The sequence below is a fragment of the Puma concolor genome, chromosome D2, assembly GCF_028749965.1.
Source record: "Puma concolor isolate L17-30 chromosome D2, mPumCon1.1.hap2, whole genome shotgun sequence".
In the NCBI taxonomy this organism is placed as follows: Eukaryota; Metazoa; Chordata; class Mammalia; order Carnivora; family Felidae; genus Puma; species Puma concolor.
Window position 1 is genome coordinate 11,383,663 of NC_141677.1, and position 21,631 is coordinate 11,405,293.

The window sequence follows — 21,631 nt, forward strand, 5'->3', positions numbered from 1 at the left end:
CACAGCACTAACTTGTAAAGGAAAAACACTAAATAGGGTTTCCATATCTCACCCCCCTCCAAAAAAAAAAAATGGACCGAGTTGATTTCAATATGAAAATATATAGAGGCATGGGCAGGGGGGCACCTGAGTGGCTCAGTTAAGCATCTGACTTCAGCTCAGGTCATGATCTCCCGGTTTGTGACTTTGAGCCCACGTCCGGCTCTGGGCTGACAGCTCAGAGCCTGGAGCCTGCTTCATATTCCTGTGTCTCCCTCTCTGTCTGCTCCTCCCTGACTCATACTCTGTGTCCCTCTCAAAAATAAACATTAAAGTTTTGTTTTTTTTTTTTAATCGAAAATATCATGTCTTGAAAATAACAATGCCAAGAGATGCGGCCTCAAGCCAAGTTGAGAAAACACATCATTTTCTACACTTCAAAGTTTTATAATGGTTTTGAGGCTTCAGAAGAAAATAAGCTCGTTAAATCTTGAGCTAACATGAAGTTGAGAAGGGAGAGAAAAAGGGACAAGGATTGAAAAATAACACAATTTGACAAAATTAGGAAAATAAAAGTGGAAGTTCGTGAAGATAAAGGTACACCACAGTGTTACTCATATACAGAAGGGCAGAATATCAGGAATGCATTAGCAAAATAATTGTATAAATTGCTATATCTCAAAGCCCACGGAGTGCTGAGCACCAGACAAGAAATCACAAATAATTTGAAGATATTCTTATCTTGCTGGTTACTGTTGGGTGTTTCCCCCCCATTTATTTGTTCAATTATCACTTAGTTCATTAAATGGGCTATCTGTCGTGTGAGGTTCTAGATAGGAGTAAAAAGAGGAACAAAATTTGACGTCATTCCTGCTCTTATGAACTTTCCAGACCGCGAAACTTCAGTCCTGGCTGCATTACTTTCCTTTGGCCTTGCAAAGATCATACCTCTTAGCTTCCTAGCTTCAAAGTCCTCATTGGATGGAAATTATAACGGAACTGACCTCACAAAGTACCTGGGAATCCACTGAGGTAGTACAAATGACATCTCATCACAGTGCCCTAAACTCACTCGTCCCACTCCTTTTTTTTTTTTTTTTAAAGTTCATTTCTTTTGAGAGAGAGAAAGAGCACGGGGAGGGGAAGGGCAGAGAGAGGAGGGAGAGAGAGAGAATCTCAAGCAGGCTCCACACTGACGCAAGGCTCGAACCCAGAAACTGTGAGATCGTGACCCAACTGACCTACTCAGGAGCCCCTTAGCGTCCAGCTCTTGATTTTTGCCCCAGTCATGATCTTAACGGCTCCTGAATTTGAGCCGCTGCATCAGGTTCTGGCTGACAGTATGAAGCCAGCTGGGATTCTCTCTCTTTCTCTGCCCCTCCACTGCTGTTTGTTTCTCTCTCTCTTTTTTTTTTTTTTATCTCAAAATAAATAAACTTAAAAAAATATTCCCTTGGCCACACAATGTGCTCATTATAGTGTTCAAGAAACAAGAAAGGTGTGCCTCTCTGTGAAATATTAGTCCCTACAAACATGCTGGCAGATGCAATTAATTGCTCTAAAGGCCTTTAAATAAAATTTTCAAAGATATATACACCTGAGTACTTTTAAAATAAATCCTCCAGGGCAAGAGAAACACAGATTAATGAGCACTTCAAAAAGACACCTCAAAGCAGCAAATATTTATTGAGAACTATTATTTTGGGCAGAAATGTAAAATGATCATAGCATCTGCCTAAGCTTTGTATAAATTTTTAAAAGGCAGTCTTTTCAAGAAATGGTGCTAGAGAAATTGGATATTCACAAGTGAAACAATGAAACTACACCCCTACTCTATAACACTTACAAAAATTAACTCAAAATGAATTAAGGACTTAACTCAAATGAAACCAGGAAATTCCTAGAAAAAGAACTTCTTGACCCAGGAATTGGTAATGATCTTTCAGATATGATACCTAAAGCATAAGCAACAAAATAAAAAATAAACAAGTGTGACTAAATCAAACTAAAAAGCTTCTGCGCAACAAAAGAAACCATCAATAATGTTAAAAAAAAGAAGACAACTTACAACATGGGGAATAATTGTAAACCGTGTATCTAATAAAGGGTATATATCCAAAATATACAAAGAACCCATTAGGGAGAAAAAAAAACAATCCAATTAAAATGGGCAAAAGTGGGGCTTCTAGGTGGCTCAGTTGGTTAAGCATCCGACTTTAGCTCAGGTCATGATCTCACAGCTTGTGAGTTCGAGCCCCGCATCAGGCTCTGTGCTGACAGTTCACAGCCTGGAGGCTGCTTCGGATTCTGTGTCTCCCTCTCTCTCTGCCCCTCCCACACTCGTGCTCTCTCTCTCTCTCTCTCTCTCTCTCTCTCTCTCTCTCTCAAAAATAAACAAACATTAAAATAATAAAATTGGGGCGCCGGGGTGGCTCAGTCGGTTGAGCGTCCGACTTCAGCTCAGGTCATGATCTCACAGCTTGTGAGTTTGAGCCCCGCGTCAGGCTCTGTGCTGACAGCTCAGAGCCTGGAGGCTGCTTCGGATTCTGTGTCTCCCTCTCTCTCTGCCCCTCCCACACTCATGCTCTGTCTCTCTGTCTCTCAAAAATGAATAAACATTAAAAAAAAACTTATAAAAAATACATAAAACAAAAAGTAAAATGGGCAAAAGACCCAAATAGACAACTTTCCCAAAGAAGATATATGAATGGCCAACAGATACATAAAAAGATGCTCAACATCACTAGTCATCAGGGAGAAGTAAATCAAACCCTCAATGAGATATCACCTCCCGCCCATTAGAGTGACCGTCATCAAAAAGGCAAGAGGCAACAAATGCTGGGGTGGATGTGAAGAAAACAGAACCCTCATGCACCGTTGCTGGGGTTGTAAACTGGTACAGCTGCTATTGGAAAACCGGATGGAGGACCTTCAAAAAATTAAAAATGGAACCACTACCTGATGCAGTAATTCCACTTCTGAGAATACACCCCAAGAAAATGAAAACACTAACTCAAAAAGACATCTGCACCCCCACATTCACAGCAGCATTATTTACAGGAGTTGAGACACAGAAACAACCTGAGTGTCCACTGATGGATGAGGGGATAAAGAAGATTACGCTGAGTGAAGTAAGTCAGCCAGAGAAAGACAACTACTGTCTGATCTCAAACAAAAACAAAAACAAACACCAACAACAAAAAAACCCAAAAACCCCACAGGAAAAGAGATCAGACCTGTGATTTCCAGAGGCAAGGAGTGGCGGCAGAGGATCGGATAAAGATCGGTGCGCACTGGTCGCATAAGCTACCACGTGCTGAGGATAAGCCAACTCTGCCCTGTGCTACACAGGGCAGTGGGTAAGGGCAAATCCTAAGAGTTTTCATCACAAGGGGAGTTCTTTTGGGTTCAGTTCCTTTTACTTAAAAAAAAAATTTATATGTGTATACATATATATATATGATGATGATGATGGATGCAAACTAACTGACTGTTTGGAGTACAAATTTCACAATCACCTAAGCCAAACCATCATGCTGTATACCTTAAAGTTACACCACAAGTGTATCAACTGTATCTCTATACAATTGGGTGGGGGGAGGTCTCCTGCTGTATGAAGACAACTCAGGGGTTGGGGCACCTGGGTGGCTCAGTCGGTTAAGCGTCCGACTTCGGCTCAAGTCATGATCTCGTAGTTTGTGAGTCTGAGTCCTGCGCCAGGCTCTATGCTGACAGTGTGGAGCCTGGAGTCTGCTTCAGATTCTGTGTCTCCCTCTCCCTCTCTCTGCCCTTCCCCCGCTCATGCTCTGTCTCTCTCAAAGATGAATAAACGTAAAAAAAAAAAAAAAAGAAGAAGAAGAAGAAGAAGAAGAAGACGACGACGACGACGACAACCCAGGGGCATCATTTCCAATAAGCACAAAAGAAATAAATAAATGTGCACAGAATAACCTAATTCTGGTACTTGGTCCGTGTGGAAGAGGGGAAAGAGAAAAGTTACACATTGTTTAACAAAACTCACAAATCCTATTTAGTTATTTATTTTTAAAGATTTTTTTAAAAGTAATCTCTACACCAAATGTGGGGCTTGAACTTCACAGTCACACGCTCTACCGACTGAGCCAGCTGGGCGCCCCAAGACACACCAATTTCTCACAGGGCATTATGTGCAGAATGGTCTGTGGTCCTGACGTGAAACAGTATGTACAGAGAAGAGTCCACCTTGAGATGCATTTAAAGATGGATGCAATTATAGGAAACTGAGCAACTTGCTCCAAGCCTGAAAACATCAGAAAATACTCCCCAAAGATGTGAACATACTTTGCCATGTGGTGAAGAGTAACATGTTTTTAATGTTTACTTACTTTTGAGAGAGGGACAGAATGAGAGAGAGAGAGAAAGAACGAGAGAGAGACAGAACATAAGCAGGGGTGGGGGCAGAGAGAGAGGTGGACAGAGGATCTGAAGCAAACTTTGTGCTGAGAGCAGTGAGCCCGATGTGGGGCTCGAACTCATGAACCGCGAGCGAGGTCATGAACTGAGCCGAAGTCAGATACTCAAGTGACGGAAACCCAGGTGCCCCAAGACTAGTATTTTAAATCATGTGTGTCTAAACCTGCATTACGTACTGTGGTTCAAGAGAACAAACGAGAGATAGGGGAGACATGGTGCTGTGATGGCCAAGAGGGGCTGGCTGGGTTGGAATACTCCAGAAGTCACTCCCAGCTCAGACACTCTAGGACGTAGGTCAGTAGAGCTTACCTGTTTACATGCAGGAGATATTCTCCCTCATGACCTTGGAAGAACACAGCAGGGCACACTCAGTCCTTTGCTTCCCTGCACCTGAGCAGCATATATCGTGAAGGGATAGAAGGGATGAAGTTCAGAGCCAGAAGGCCAAAGTTTGAGTTCTGCCTTGGCTGCTTCCACACTGTATGACCTTGAAAAAATAGCTGCACTGTGCCTCACTTCCCCACCTGTGAAATGGGGATACTGAGGCTATCCACCTCATAGAATTATTGTGAGGATTTAGAGACTTAATATATTTATTATTTTTTTGAGAGAGAGAGAATGTGAGCAGGGGAGAGGGACAGAGGGAGAGGGAGGGACTGAAGGAGGAAGAGAGAGAGAGAGAGAGAGAGAGAGAGAGAGAGAATGAGAGAGAGAGAGAGAGAGAGAATGAGAGGGAGAGAGAGAGAGAGAGAGAGAGAGAGAGAGAGAATCTCAAGCAGGCCCCCTGCTCAGTACAGAGCCCACATGGGGCTCAATCCCACAACCCTGAGACCCATGACCTGAGATGAAACCAAGAGTTGGACACAACAGACCCAGCCACCCAGGCGGCCCATGAGTTAACATACTTAAGGGGCTCAGAACACTATCTGGCACCCAGTAAAGGTAAGTGCGTGATGGGGCACCTGGGTGGCTCAGTCGGTTAAGTGGCCGACTTTGGCTCAGGGCATGATCTCGCGGTCCGTGAGTTCGAACCCCACGTCGGGCTCTGTGCTGACCGCTCAGAGCCTGGAGCCTGTTTCAGATTCTGTGTCTCCCTCTCTCTGACCCTCCCCCGTTCATGCTCTGTCTCTCTCTGTCTCAAAAATAAACGTTAAAAAAAAAAAAAAAAGGTAAGTGCTTGCTAATATTAAGTTTTTCCACCTGCAATTCTTCATACTGAGTCGGAGCCATCTCAACATGGGAAAAAACAAAACCAGAACAAAAAAACCTTATTTCTCTAAACTGAATTGTGAAGTTTTATCAGGGAGCTTTGACACTGCCTGTGGTCACACAGCAGTCAGGCTCTCTAGTTTCAGATCTTGTCTGATCCAAAGAATCCAGCGTATGATCTAGCACATCTTTTATCACTTTACTCCTTGTATGTTTCATCGGTTTGCACAAGTTTTTTTTTTTTATAAGAAGCCCTTGGCTGAAGGTCTTTGCATGGTGCACAGAGTACGTTCATGTACACATTTGGCATCAAATTTCTAACTGCCCCCCCAATCCCACAGCAACCCGTGGGGCATGCTGGAGGCACACTTTTCATCTGGACTTTCCAACAGTTTTCCCTAGTTTTATTGCCGAACATAGAACACCTGTCTAGTTTGTTTCTATAATGCAAATGCTCTTTTAAGAGAATGCAAATAATCTTGTAGTTATTAACAACGGCTACTTATTAAAAAAAAAAGGCGTTAGGTTCTTATTGTGACATTTCTATTCATTTAATGCAATGAAATGTGTTGACGAACAGTCCTTTGGGCAATGCCCATTTTACAGGCAAAAATATGAGGCACAAAAGGTTAGAGTCATGCAGCTGTAAAGGATGAAGCTGGGCTTGGAACTTAAGCAGTCCATTTCAGAATCCATCCGTGTAATCAATCTTAAAAGTGCTCTGCTTCTCCTTAATACAGTATAAAAGTAAGTGGAAAACAAGAGATGACTAAAAAGTGAGCTGCCATTTCCGATGAGGTAGTCTTGGCAGAGTTCAACCCTGTTTTTTGTTTTTGTTTTGTTTTGAATTTAATGTTTACTTATTTTGACACACACACACACACACACACACACACACACACACACACACACAAAGAATCCGAAGCGGGCTCCAGGCTCTGAGCTGTCAGCACAGGGCCTGACGTGGGGCTCAAACTCACGAACCCTGAGATCATGACCTGAGCTGAAGTCAGACGCTCAACTGACTGAGCCACGCAGGCGCCCCTTAACTTAAATTCAAGTTAGCTGACATACAGAATTGTCATGGCTTATGGAGTAGGACCCAGTCATCTGACTCTTACAAATGATACCCCAGCGCTCATCCCCAAAAGTGCCCTCCTTAATGCCCATTGCCCATTTAACCCATAAAAATATGGAACGCATCACGAATTTGCAGGTCACCCTTGCACAGGGGCCACGTTAATCTTCTCTGTATCTTTCCACGTTTAGTTTGCGTGATGCCAAAGTGAGCACTCAACCCTGTCTTTGCTGATGAAATGGTAGGAAACCCATTTAGGAGACCAGAGGCATGAGACAGCCTGAGCTGAGACGTCAGTTCCCACTGTATCAACTATACCCTGAGACCTAACACCACTTCCCTTCTCCAGTGCAGCTGCCTCCGGCGAGCACCCAGGCGGCTGAGCTCACGGCCCATCAAGATTATGTTTCCTGTATCACATCAACGCTAAGGGAGGACACCTGTGATGCATCCTGCCTGGACACTGAAGATAAACCCCTCAGGTGGGTAGTGACTGGCTTCTTTCTTTTGACTACCATGCCCGAGTGAGTAGAACCCACCTTAAAAGCCAAGGCACTAAAACAAAAAGCTTGATTCAATCAAGAGGCACGTTGACTTGAGAAAACTGAGCTAAGTCATACACAATGCAAAGAAACTTTAATGAACTCAGTTCCAGATGAAGTCCTTAAGCCATGATAGGGTCCCCGGACTTCAAGCATGACGGAAAGCGAGTGACACAGCACAATTATTTCACCAAAGATGATGCTAAAAGTATTTAATATCCAGCATGGTAGGAATGAAACCCTATCAGAGCAGACACTGGCATTAAGCAGCCATCTGTTGGTAGCAGCACATACGAGCTGAACCTTCACTTTTGTCCATGACAGTAAAACATAAATTTAGTACCCAGAGAGGACAAGAAACAGTCAAGGTCAAAGGCAGAGATCACTGGCTGTGATTTTGTTTTTGATAATACGTTTTCCTCAAGCGAGCCCTTCCCAGACAACATAGTTTCTCTGAGGTTAGACCCCTCTTCTCTTCCTCCAGCTAAGCAGACATTTAGAGGATGGCATCTAACCAGCTGTGTGTGGGAAGAAAAAACATCAGCAAAAGGGACCAATGCTCCTACGTGCACAGCAACCCCGGGGGATCTAAGGAAGCAGGATGGGAGTGTGGATTCCAGGAACTGTCCAAAAACACCCCCAGGGGACAAAAGCTCTCGTGAATTGGTGGGAGGCCGGATGGGGGGATGTAGACTGGAGAGAGAGCACGTCCACGGGACAGATGTGGGCAAGCTTCACTTATAAACCCCTCTCCCCATCGCCTTAGGACAATTCCTTGCCCTCTGCTGGCCATTGGGGTCAGTATGGAATGTTGGGAGAACAATAGACACCCCCAAGGGCAGGGAAGTGTCCAATATAGGTACCAACTGACTTTGACTTTGGGCTTTCAATCTTTCATACCTTCCTTACCCAAATCCTTAGGAGGCTGGTTAGTCGGAGCCTGGGGAGATGATCTCTGTTAAGGTACACTCCTCTCTGTGGTGGAAAGCCCTAGTCGGCATCCCCGCCATGTTGGCAGAAATGGAGTGAGCAGCTGTATGGCACCTGTGACTCTTGGACCGAGGCTCTCCTCCTCCCCACTCCTTGAACAGACTGGGTGACAAAGACTGAGCCTGCCTTTGATGCTCCCCGCCACAGGACCTATCTGAGAAGCTGACGCTCCGAGGACAACACACGTTCATGGACCACTGAGGCAGACTTGTCAAACAGACCAAAAAAGGTAAATTAAGCGTGGCAAACAGATCTAAGAATTAAAAGCCCACCGTGAATCCGAACTTCCTATTTAGTGTCAAAACACAGGAGAGGATTGCAGATCCATTGCACAACCTGGAGAGCCACCACCCGGGAACAAGGCCACCAGACCCCACCTGTCTATGAAATCCTGAGCCCAGTCCCTTCCAGCCTCCTTCAAACTTAAACACCAGGTGCCAGAAATGAGTCATATGCTTAAATGAGCATAAGTGGGAAGAGATAATAAAATCAATCAGTGCTATGCCACAGAGCACTACAGTGTTCTTCCCAAATGTGAGACAGTTGAAGATTTTTTTTTTTTCCATCTCTAAAAAACCATTTTCTGAAAACACAATTTGCCATCTATCCCACACACAGGCTTTTAGAAACGCATTCTGAAATGCATATAGATTCTGGGTAACCCAGCAACTTTGATCACCTGTCTCATTCAGAAAGGAATGTTCTGTTTCATTTGGACTTTACTTTGAGGGACTTTCCCCCCCACTTTCCACACTGCTGGTAAAATAGATTTAAAAAAAAAGCCCTCCAAATCTAGATTCTCCGCTCTCTGTCCCCCTTTTCTTTCCAGCCATAACTTAATGCTTTGCTGGGAAAGGAAGTAGAAAGGCTGTATGTGGACGTTTCCAGCATCCTTCAAAAAGGAGTAATTTTTGACCAGGGACTTCGCTAACTATTAAATTAGTAACCTTTAACCGCTAATACATTATTTCAAACATTGAGTGAATATCTTTGGAAATGTACACGCAGTTTCCCTGTCTTAAATGACCCATTAGCATCAAACATAATTTTACATATTGTAATGACCCAGATCATTATTAAAAACACCAGTCATTATAATGAGCTCTAGACGAAGCCACAGAAGTAAATGAATGAATAAGTTATAAAGGAGTGGTAGGGTCAATGGGTGCCGACCCCAACAGCTATCACAAAAGATTGTCTTTACACAGTCTGCAATATCATGGTGATTCTGATTTAATGTTTCTTGTAAGAGTCAGGTGCACAATGTCCTGGCTATACCCATAGCTGGCTTTCTGCACAATTGAAAGGTCTGAATCAACCAACGGCTGAAGTTGCCTTCTTCAAAGCTACCTCCTGGAAAACCGTCCCTTTCTGTGATATCACTAAGTGTTGCCTAAACGGTTGGTATCACTCCAAAAGGTTAGCTATGATTTCTGCATTGCCAACAGTGGAGTGACCTCCTGCATTTTCTAACTCGATTGTTCATACCTAAGTACATGTTTAGGGGGAGGACCCTGGCACACAAGATTCTGGCACAGATTATTCACAGGTTACACATTTTTCCCTTTGAGAAATGATGAGCTTATGCTCTCCAAGAAATAATTGTGACATCTTTGGAAGCTTTAAACTATTGTATTTCGGGACGCCTGGATGGCTCAGTCCATTAAGTATCCGACTCTTGATTTCGGCTCAGGTCACGATCCTGAGATAGAGCCCCATGTTGGGCTCTGCACTGACAGCACGGAGCCCGCTTGGGATTCTCTCTCTCCTTCTCTCTGCGCCCCTCCGCCACTTGTGCTGACATGCTCGAGCTCGCTCTCTCTCAAAATAAATAAATAAGCTTAAAAAAATAAACTATCATATCCCTAGGTACCACATGCTGTATGGTACGTGAGCATGAAGCTTAGGCAATTCAAGACCCCTGAAAGATTCCTTCTTCTGCTGAAACCCAGAGGGACCTTCCTTCATGGGACTTACTCAGAGTGGAGAACAATGCGCAGGAATCTCAGAGAAGACCACTTTCATCCCTGCAAAGCTATCTCTGGGATACACTGTACAAAAGTAAGACTCAGAGAAACTACGCAGCCCCCTGACCGGCAGACCGTTTCAGTCAACTGTTCCTTGAAGTTCCCAAATAGCGTTCCAAGTGCTAAGAACATCCTAAGGAGAACCCAGCCTTCAGAAATACATCCACTCAATCAACTGGACTTGCTCGTGCAAATCTTTTGTCTTTTCAATTAAATTTGGCCCAGAGACAAAGTCACACATGAAGCCTGGGGAAAGGTCTACTTTATCTCTTGTTCTCTCAGGAAACTCATAGTGGCTGTTCTTACCGATGCTCCGATAGAGCCTTAGGCACTAGAGATACTAGTCAACTTTTGATGACGCACAATGTGTACAAGAGGTTGTGTCCACCGCTCTTTCTGAAGGCCTTGCTAACATATAAGGAGGTAAATAGTGGTTGGCTGGGGAGCAGACACTGCCAGGGCCCGGATCAAACCCTCACGCTCTGCATTCAGTGAAATTCCAGCAGCCAAGTTCTGCATTTCTTTGCCTGAGGATTTGCTCTGATCACAGCGGCAGCTGGAAAAGCCACAGAATTAACACCCCCTGGGAGCACCACTGCTCAGTGACAGAGAAAAGTTGGTTGTAAACATCTTGTCTCAGCCCTCAGGTGGGAGAACTGTAGGGCTCAGTTTCCCAGAATTCCCCAAGGGAAAAGCTCCAGCTACACATGGTGGTAACTCGCTTGTCAACACACCCTCTCTGACCCCTTCTCTACTGAGTCTCACGGTGACTCCCTTCCCAAATAAACCTCCAGTCCTTTTCTCAAGGTCTGCGTCTGGTGGTACCAGACAAAGGTACTTCATTAACACAATCTTTGGCTGGCCTTTTCAGATCTTCATCAGATTTCCATTTAAGTCTGTACCAATTTGACTTTTGTCCACTGGACTTTTTTCCCCCTTTTTTGGGGAAAGAGAGAGAGAGGAGAGAGAGCATGCTCACACATGAGCTCTGGGGAGGTGGCGGGGCCAGAGTGGGAGAGAGAATCCTAAGCAGGCTCCACTCTCAACATGGAACCCAACACGGGGCTTGATCCCACGACGCTGGGATCATGACCTGAGCCAAAATCAAAAGTTGGACCCTCAACCAACTGGGCCGCCCAGGCACCCCTGTCCACTGACTTCTTCTAAAGGAAACCTAAAGTTCCTAGGGTTACCCCTCGCTCTGCTCTACTGTTCACATACAGACACAGAGACCAGCAGTGCAGGTGGAAACAGATCAGCTGAGGTGATCATGTTCAGCAGTCTCCGAGAGTAAGATGATGCATATATGAGCACTCAGGAAACAGTTACGTAGGGATGAAATAAATGTATCTTATGCATGTGTGTATATGATATGATCTAATGATATGCATATCGTTACTGTTACTGTCTCTAAAAACTAAGCAACATTGTACCTTCTCTAAGAAAAAAAGTAGTTCATTAAAAGCATAAATGTAAGGACAGTAGAGAAAATTTGTTTTAGTGAAAAATATTTCAGAGATGTACAAACTAGGAGGCTACAAAGCATAGTGAACATACTTCAAGTCTGACGTATGATTATGAGCTAGGGTTTCATCTTTGCTGTAACAATTAATTCTAGTATCTCCAATCATTCATTTAAATGTTCTATGCCTCAATTTCCTTTCCCTTAATTTTTTTGATGTTTATTTTTGAAAGAGAGGGAGAGATAGAGGGAGAGAGCATTTTTTTTTTTTAATATTTATTCACTTTTGAGAGACAGAGAGAGAGAGAGCAAGTGGGGGAGGGGTAGAGAGAAAGGGAGACACAGAATCTGAAGCAGGCTCCAGGCTCTGAGCTGTCAGCAGAGACCCCAACACAGGGCTCGAAACTATGAACCGTGATCACGACCTGAGCCAAAGTCAGACGCTCAGCCGACTGAGCCACCCAGGCACCCCTCAATTTCCTTTCCTTTAAGGTGACATGTTAGGTTCAGCATTTTCCAAGGGTCCTTCCTACTCCTGACTTTCACTGTGCTTTCTGAGAGCATGGGGGCTTCTACGTGAAGTGGAAATGCCTGTGACCAACAGCTGGATTGGACAAAGACAACAGCAAATAGTGATTTGCATCCAGGGGGAATGTGCCTATAAACAACCAAACAGAAGACTCCAGACACTGGGTTCTACTTAGCTCAGTTTAAAGGATGCTCCATTCTGTTCTTTTCTTGTCTCTCTCCTTTTTTGCTGAGCACTTTTTTTTCTGTGCGTGTGTGTGTGGGTGTGTGTGTGTGTTTTAAAAGCTTATTTATTTTGTGTGAGAGAGAGAGAGAGAGAGAGAATATCCCAAGCAGGCTCCACACTGTGAGCACAGCACTCATGAACTGTGAGATCATGACCTGAGCATTAATACTGTCCTGAAGGTTGCTGGGCTCTCTCTCTTTCCAGATCCTCCACATGACTAGAAAAAGGGGTCAGCATACCTTTATGTATCGACTGAAGATTGCCAACAATTCTGGACATGTTGACCCAAGAACCTATCCATTTATGCAATCATGCCATCACCTTTTTTTTTTTCTTTTAGTGTTTATTTATTTTTGAGATAGAGACAGAGCATGAGTGGGGAGGGACAGAGAGAGGGAGACGCAGAATCTGAAGCAGGCTGTCCAGGCTCTGAGCTGTCAGCACAGAACCCGATGTGGGGCTCAAACCTGTCAACTGTGAGGTCATGACCTGAGCCAAAGTCAGATGCTCAACCAACTGAGCCACCCAGGGGCCCCCCAAAATATGCCATCACCTTGTTAACCATCAATTGATCATACTCCTGAGAGTTATTCAGTTTTCTCCTTATTCAAGATATTCTGTCTTGGTCCACAGTCATGCCATTGGTGCTGTGATACCATGAAAAATCTCATTTACGATTCTTGCACCTACTTTAGCTCAATGATCTCCTTCTTTATATCTGCCACCCAAGAATCCAGCAATGCCTTAAAACTCAAAGTCTGTGACTCAAATTTCTCTTCCTCCTACATCTTCATCATTAAAACTTCACTCGGAGACTTAAAATTACCCCCTTTGACCACAACCATCTGTTCTTCTATTCATTCCATTCCAACAAACAAACCTATCCTTGAGTGGGTCTTTCTCATGCAAGAGTCATGAAATTGTTTCTGTACTGACAGGTATCTTCTTAAGTGAATCCAAACATCCATTCGTACATTCATTTCTTCATTTGTTTAATAAAAACTGTCAAACATCTACTAGGTGCCAGATGGGATGGTAAACCCAAAGATGAATGAAATCATGTCTATAGCTTCAAGGAGTTCATGGCTAGTGTAGGAGACTGAGAGAAAAAAAATAAGCAACGTAAAGGGGCATCAGTGGTATAGAAGGGCAGCTAATAAAATGCTGTGCAGAGAGAGGAAGAAGCAACCAATTTCAGTCTGGGGTGTTGCTGATACAAACTGTGGTGTTGGATAAGTTCAGGAAGCCCTGGTTATCAGAGTTAAGTTTCTACAACACCAAAATAAGAATAACATACTTATTATGTTAGAGAAGGAGAAATCAGGTTGAGTGCTTATAACTATTTTATGATTATATAGACATTTTATTAGTATCTACTGAAACATTAAAATTTTTTTTTAAGTTTATTTATTTGAGAGAGAGAGAGAGAGAGAGAGAGAGAGAGAGAGATTAGGGAGGGGCAGAGAGAGAGGGAGACACAGAATCCAAAGCAGGCTCCAGGCTCCAAGCTGTCAGCACAGAGCCCGATGCGGGGCTTGAACTCATGAACGGTGAGATCATGACCCGAGCCGAAGTCAAACACTCAACCGACTGAGCCACCCAGGCGCCCCTACTGAAACATTTTAAAATAAAATATTATGCTGTGTGATTTGGAAAACTGATTTTTTTCCAAATCTGTCCAAATAATCCTTTGAACACAAGCTAAAAATAGAAGTTCCAAACCACTTTTTTGTTTGTTTGTACAGTACATTTGGAATGAATGATTTGAAAAAGAATGAGAATTCTGGCTCTTTAGAAGCTTTCAGGGCTTCGTTTTTTTTTTAATGTAAATGAACAAGATATTGTAAAATTGCTTTTCAGAAATAACTAAGAAAAATACCAACGACTGGAGCACCTGGGTGTTTCAGCTGGTTAAGTGTCCGACTCCTGATGTCAGCTCAGGTCATGATCTGATGGTCACAAGATCGAGCCCCATGTTGGGTTCTGTGTGCTGACAGCACAGAGCCTATTTGGGGATTCTCTTTTTCCCTCTCTCTCTGCCCCTCCCTGGCTGTTGCTGCTGACTCTCTCTTTCTCTCTCTCTCTCTCAAAATAAATAAACTTAAAAAAAAAAAAACGATTTTATCAATAAGTAAAAACTTCAACCTATTAAAAGGAAAACACTTACATTGCACCAACGCTCTGTTTTTATCTTCAATTTTCTTTTATGTCTTAAAGGACATAAAACAGGAGAAAATAGGAATGATATATCATGACAAGGAGATAATCGGAAAACATACCAGAAGAAGCTTCCAGTCTTTCCAATCGGCTGATCAACCAGTCCAGGGAGCCAGAAAATTGGGCACAGTTTTTACGATTTCCTCTAATTAGAGCCGCTGCAAGAAAAAGAGCAGACTTCACAGTTATGTGATTTTCCAGGTTAAAATGCAAGGGAAGTTGCTAGTGGCCCTAAAATGGTGGATCAAGAAGAAAATACTTTGGCTTAAAACATAAATATATAGACACACCTACATGGACAAAAATGAGATTTTTTTTTTAAAGAATTGATATTTATTAATAGGGACTGAAACAAAACACAGCTCATTAGAAAGACTACATCTTGAAGGAAGTTACATTTCATATTGGGAGGAAATAATAAAGGATAATGGAAAAACCAGTGTCCTGGGATTTGCCTCACCTGGGCTCTAATACTCTTTGCATTTAATTAGCCAGGAGATTAAATCATTTAATTTCCCTAGAGCTCAACATTCTCACCTCTATAATGAAGAAGTTAAGAGCACACCAGTTTTCCTGAAAATGGAGCACAAAATACTAGGAGAAACTCGGTAACTGTAATAGGGACATAGACAGATACAATTAATTAAAACGTTACCTGGAAAAAAGGATGGGAGGGTAGATGACTAGTAAGTCTGAAAACTTCTGCTTTCCCCCTGTATCTCCACTTCTCCTTTAAAAAAGATTCACCACCATGCATTTGAAGGATTCTGACATGCAGTCAAATCGCCTGTTCTAACTCTGTTTAACCTACTGTTTCTGACACACCTTTGACAAAAGAAACCATCTTCTATGAAACTCCTACGCGACCTCGAGGATCTCCTTCAATCCAATGTACATAATCCATTTAAAACTTCCAATGATTCAAAATCATGCCATTCTTTCAAAGCAAATCTGGTGAATATTTTAGGTTAATTCATGAGATTGTTCAGAAACTACAATTGTCTACAAAGGGTCAGTGAGATGATGACAGAATAGGGCATTTAATGGGAAAAAGATGTTGCCATAAGAAAACAATCACTATTTTTTTTTTTTAATTTTTTTTTAACGTTTATTTATTTTTGAGATAGGGAGAGACACAGCATGAACAGGGGAATGGCAGAGAGAGAGGGAGACACAGAATCTGAAACGGGCTCCAGGCTCTGAGCTGTCAGCACAGAGCCCGACGCGGGGCTCGAACTCACAGACCGTGAGATCATGACCTGAGCCGAAGTTGGACGCTTAACCGACCGAGCCACCCAGATGCCCCAACAATCACTATTTAAACTCTGCTAGTGCCAGGAAGCAGTCTGAAGAACGCAAGTTTCAGAGCCCCTGTGGTGAGAGAGCATAATTAATGTTAGACTTCTGTCACATAAACTAAAAGTTGGTACCTGACCTCAGAGTAAGAAAAGAAACAGTGACAGCAAAGACAGGAAGGTCTATTCTTACAACTGTAGGAGAAGAGCTCTGTGAACAGAGCCGCAGGACATTTGCACAAAGAGTAAACAATGATGCGCTTAATTACTTAGACTCCTCTCTCGCTCTGGGGCCAGAGGTCCAGCAAGAGCCAGCAATCATCTACACACACACACACACACACACACACACACACACACACACACACACAAGTGACAAGTGCTAGGGACAAGTGTCAAGGATGCGGTGTCATAGAAGGATAAGGAGTCCAATGTGCTCAGCAGGATTTCTAATTTTAACCCATTAGAATATCTGTTCATGACTTACAACAACAGCCACTGAGGGGGGGTATAGGGTAAGGTTTCTGAATCTTTACAGAGTCTCATTTGTTTAAAATTTAACTCACTCTTTTAATTTTACCTCTGGTTTTTAAACCTGAAGATAGTAAATGTTTTCTTTAAAGGACAGATGTTAGAGATAAGGTGATTCTTGAAGAAGCTACAACGTAAAAAATCAACCCTTTTAATAAACCATGAAACATTAAAGAAAATCATAGAGTAAGCCACACACAGAAAAAAACCTTCATTAAATTTGCTGCAAACACAGGGCACCTGCGTGGCTCAGTCGGTTAAGTGTCAGATGTGGGCTCAGGTCTGATCTCACGGTTTGTGAGTTTGAGCCCTGCATCAGGCTCTGCACTGGCGATGGTGGGGATTCTCTCTCTCTCCCTCTCTTTCCACCCTTGTCCTGCTCACACTCTCCCAAAGTAAATAAGTAAACTTAAAAAAATTTACTGCAAACAGAAATGGCATATCCCATGTTGGTACAGCCCACTGACAACAATGTAACAAAACTAGAAATTAGCAAGAAAAGTAGAAACAAAAATAAAACTCAGCCACTTAATAATTTAAACTCTCTCATTAATAATTTTTGAGTCAGTAACAAATCAATACCAGAATTACAGAATATCTAGTAAATAGCAAAAACAGAAATGTTACCTAATAAAATCAGTGGTCTATGGTCAAAACTGTACTCAAAAATTAACCACGTCCACTGCTAAGCAGCAGGGTGAAACGTGTTAATTAAACAGCCTTTCAAAATGTAAGAGAGAACATCAAAAAATATAAGTAAAATAGGAAAAAGAAATAAATAGCCAAAAAGAACTTCATTAAAAATAGAAAATGTGATCTATGTAATAAATTAAAATGGTAAAATTAATCCACAAAGTCAAGATTTTTTTTAATGCTTATTTATTTTTGAGAGAGACAGAGCATGAGCAGGGGAGGGGCAGAGAGAGAGGGAGACACAGAATCTGAAGCAGGCTCCAGGCTCTGAGCTGTCAGCACAGAGCCTGACACGGGGCTTGAACTCACGGACAGTGAGATCATGACCTGAGCCGAAGTCGGATGCTTAACCGACTGAGCCACCCAGGCACTGCCAGGAATTTTTTTTTTAATATAAGCTAAATATCAACTGCTTTAATCATGAAGGAAAAAGAAAAAAATTAAGAATAAACAGGAATTATAAACACAGTCACTGTATCTCTGTACCAGAACTCTGAAACATCTAGGAAAAAGAATGGTTTCCAATTATGCATATGTATACTTTTTTTTCCACCAAAACTGACCCAAAGAAGAAAAATCTAAATTGAAAAATAAAGCATGATTAATATTGAGAAGTATGTCAAAGACCAAAAACTTTTTTCTGTATTCAAGAAAAAAAGTGATTTCTAAACTACACTATTTTAAAGAAACTAAGGAAGCCTCCCTAATTATTTTATAAAGACAGTATAACTTTGATATCAAGACCCAACAAAGAAAGTATACATATAAGAAAACTAGAGGGAACTCTTAATTACGAATACAAATCCAAATATCTTCTATAAGGATAGTATTTCCAAATCATATTCAGCAACGCATTAGCAACATTAACTCAAGTAGGGGTTCATTCCTCCAATGAGACAGAAATGTGTTAGGATGTCTGTTAATAAGTCCAAGATGAAATGTGATGATCTCAATAGACTCTGAAAAAATATATATATTTCTAATGAAAACAATTAGCTCCATAAAATCAAGTGCCTCCTGAACATTATCAGTGTGTGGGTAGGTGCATGTGTGCAGGTATGTAACATGGCTTACAGATAAACGGAGGGTAAAATCTTACAGTTCAGCAAGTTAGTTAAGAAGAAATCAGTTAAGTGAGTTTCCAAAGTAATTGAAAGCTGTGCTGAGAATTATAGGAAAGTTCGTCATGATACAGTTTATAAGAGCAAAATACTGGAAACAGTCTGAGGGTGCACTACCCTACCCTTCTGTAGGGTAGTATATGTCCACTAAAACCTGGTGAAGGGTTATAGCTACTGCCAAGAAGAGATGTCCCCAATACAGAAGACAGGTGCAAACAAATGCTATAGAATATTGGTCGTATGATCTCATTTTTGGGAAGTAAGTGCGTATATTCAATGTATATGTATACATATATAAGTATGTGCAAAGCATGGAAAAGTGGTGTTTTTTTCAGAATATTTCTTGGAAAATGAGAGCTGCTTCTTTGAGAACTATATCATGATAAGTTCCTGAGACAGAAAACAGAGACCTTAAGGAACATTGATAAGGGTAGGACTGCTATCCTGCATCCAAAGGGGACATTTTCTTATTTTAAAACAGGAAGGAAGATGAATGGAGCCAGGAGGAAAAAAGGATCATGCTCCGTGACGTTTTCCTTCACAAGGACTCCCTCTGGAGTCACAACTTCCATCCCAAAACAATCACAAACGGTCAATACGAATGGCAGTTTGCATGCACCTGTAAGGAGGTGAAGTTCAGCAAGCCAAGGTACTACATAACCCTGGAGAGACAACAGATGATAATGAAGAAGCATGAAATGGAAAACAATGTATCCAAATAATCCCCCGAAACGTAGAGACATCAGACCGAAGCCTTGAGCTTGTCTCAATCCCTAAAATTGGAATTTGGACTGAGCTACCTAAGCCTTCAGGAGCAGAGGGCCACAAGTGATGTCATAGTGATGCGGGATGTGCATGGGTGTGAACACATCATGCTATTATTGTATGTGTGTGCATGTGGGTGTGTGAAGTGTTTTATATGTGTATAATGTTAGAGAGATTCACAGAAATGTTTTTATTTATCTTTAATTTTTTTTGATGCTTTTATTTATTTATTTTTTTTTAATTTTTTTTTTTCAACGTTTATTTATTTTTGGGACAGAGAGAGACAGAGCATGAACGGGGGAGGGGCAGAGAGAGAGGGAGACACAGAATCGGAAACAGGCTCCAGGCTCCGAGCCATCAGCCCAGAGCCCGACGCGGGGCTCGAACTCACGGACCGCGAGATCGTGACCTGGCTGAAGTCGGACGCTTAACCGACTGCGCCACCCAGGCGCCCCGCTTTTATTTATTTTTGAGACAGAGCGAAAGCACGAGTTGGGGAGGGGCAGAAAGAGAGGGAGACAGACACCAAAGTGGGCTTGGTGCTGCCAGCACAGAGCCTGATGCAGGGCTCAAACTCACACACCGTGAGATCATGACCCGAGCCGAAGTCTGATGCTTAGCCAACTGAGCTCCTAATTTTTTTTTAATTTTAGAGAAAAAGAAAGAAACAGAGAGAGAGCAAGAGCGAACATGAATGGGGGAGGGGTCGAGGGAGAAAGAGAGGGAGAATCCAAAGCAGGCTCCATGCCCAACGCAGGACTCGATCTCACGACCGTGAGGTCATGACCTGAGCTGAAATCAAGAGTCGAATGCTCAACCGACTGAGCCACCCAGGTGCCCAAAGAAATATTTTGAAAAGGTTATATGCTAACATGGGTGGTTATGTTTTAAACGTAGTTTCTACCTTTTTTTCTTTTATCACATTTTTTCATGTTGAATAACTAACTAAACCTCTCAACTTTTATCCAACCAGAATATGAAACGCAAGTAATATTGGCCATCCACCGAAAAATTATTAATGTCAAAGAGACTCCATTCTGCATCTCTTACTCGTTTTGTAACATCGCTGTGTCCCCATGCTTTAGTGTCTTTAAACTCTAAGACTCAACTTCTCAAAATACTTGGAGAATCAGAAAACTACAGACAGGTTAAGATGCAAAGATCTTCCAAGAGTACTCTCACTTTTAAAATTTACTGAACAAATAGTGATTACCTACTTTGCATCTGGCACTGTTCTGGGAGTAAGAGATATAGCAGGAAATCAAATGAGGTTCTCTTTTGGAGCTCACATGCAAAGTATGGAAATACCAAGTGAACGGTTATAACATAGGCAAATGAGGGACCAAAGAACTAGAATCCACAAAGATTTTTAAAATTTTCAGATTAACACGTGGTTGCTCCTAAATCCTGAAAAGCCTAAAAAACAAAAATACACAAACACACAAAAACTCGAGAATGCCACTGACAAATCTCAGAGTGCTGTGCCACAGAAACTTCTTGGAGAGCTTGAGGAAGCATCCCTGCCATTGGGGGGCCGTGCGAACTCAGGTTTGAGGACCGCCTGCCTAGGAAGTGGGCGGGGTGGGAGAGGCACCGACCCAGAGTTTTGCGTGGATGGGTCTCCATGACTGTGTTGGGCCGAGAATGCATGAGCACTTCTCATGGATCCTGGGGGAAGAGCATCTCTGTAGACTCGTTCTGAGTCCACTCAGTACAGCCATCAGGAGCAGCAGGAAGACTTCAGGAGAAAGAGGCTGGAGGCAGGCTACCAGACACGCACGGCCGAGCAAGGAGCCGCAAACAGCCACCTGAGAACAGAGTTGCGGCTGTCCTGTCCGTGAGCAGGGCCTTGGCTAAAGGCATCTGACATGCCCCCCGGAGAAAGGCAGCTCCCACCCCCTGCCAGCTGTTCCACTCCCCCCCACCAAGGAGGACAGCTTTAACCTTCTGGCCAGAGCCAGAGATCGGGCAGCCACACAACCAAGAAAAACTAGGCTACGTTCTCTCCTCCCTCTCTACCCTCATCAGGAGGCAGCCCAACAGCTGGCTGGTGGAGGGCACGGAGAGGGGAGACAGCCGCGTGTTCCTGCTGGCACAGCTCATACTGGGGCCAATGCCTCACAGGCAATTTCAGTTCCAGAGTCCACGCTCGGGGCCAGTCGACGCTGCTCCCCACCAGTCTCTTTCTGCCTGAACCCCTTTTCTAGAAGAGATTAGGAGGAGGGGTCTCGGTCAACATCAACAGATTAAGAAAGTATCTCGGGGTGCCTGAGAGGCTCAGTCAGCTAAGCTCTGACTTCTGCTCAGGTCGTGATCTCGCGGTTTGTGAGTTCGAGCCCTGAGTCAAGCTCCGTGCCAACGGCTCAGAGCCCAGAGCCTGTTTCGGATTCTGTGTCTCGCTCTTTCTCTCTCCCTCTCTCTGCTCTTCCCCCACTCCTGCTCACTCGCTCTCTCTCTCTCTCCCTCAAAAATACAATGAACATTAAAAAAATTTTTTTTAAATAAAAAACAAGTAT

At 42.9% G+C, this 21,631-nt stretch overlaps 1 protein-coding gene and 1 non-coding gene across 5 annotated transcripts in view; both read right to left on the reverse strand.

Moving 5' to 3' along the window:
* RYR2 (ryanodine receptor 2) overlaps positions 1–21,631 on the reverse strand; it is a 760,386-nt gene that overhangs the window by 343,106 nt on the left and 395,649 nt on the right. For all 4 annotated transcript variants that reach the window (XM_086679587.1, XM_086679586.1, XM_086679585.1 and 1 more), the window contains one exon: positions 14,773–14,868. In XM_086679587.1, the coding sequence (XP_086535713.1) occupies positions 14,773–14,868 (96 nt within the window). The remainder of the gene's footprint in view (positions 1–14,772; positions 14,869–21,631) is intronic.
* On the reverse strand, positions 6,827–6,933 carry LOC112851603 (U6 spliceosomal RNA). The gene has a single exon (XR_003222791.1). It is a non-coding gene; the product is annotated as a U6 spliceosomal RNA (small nuclear RNA).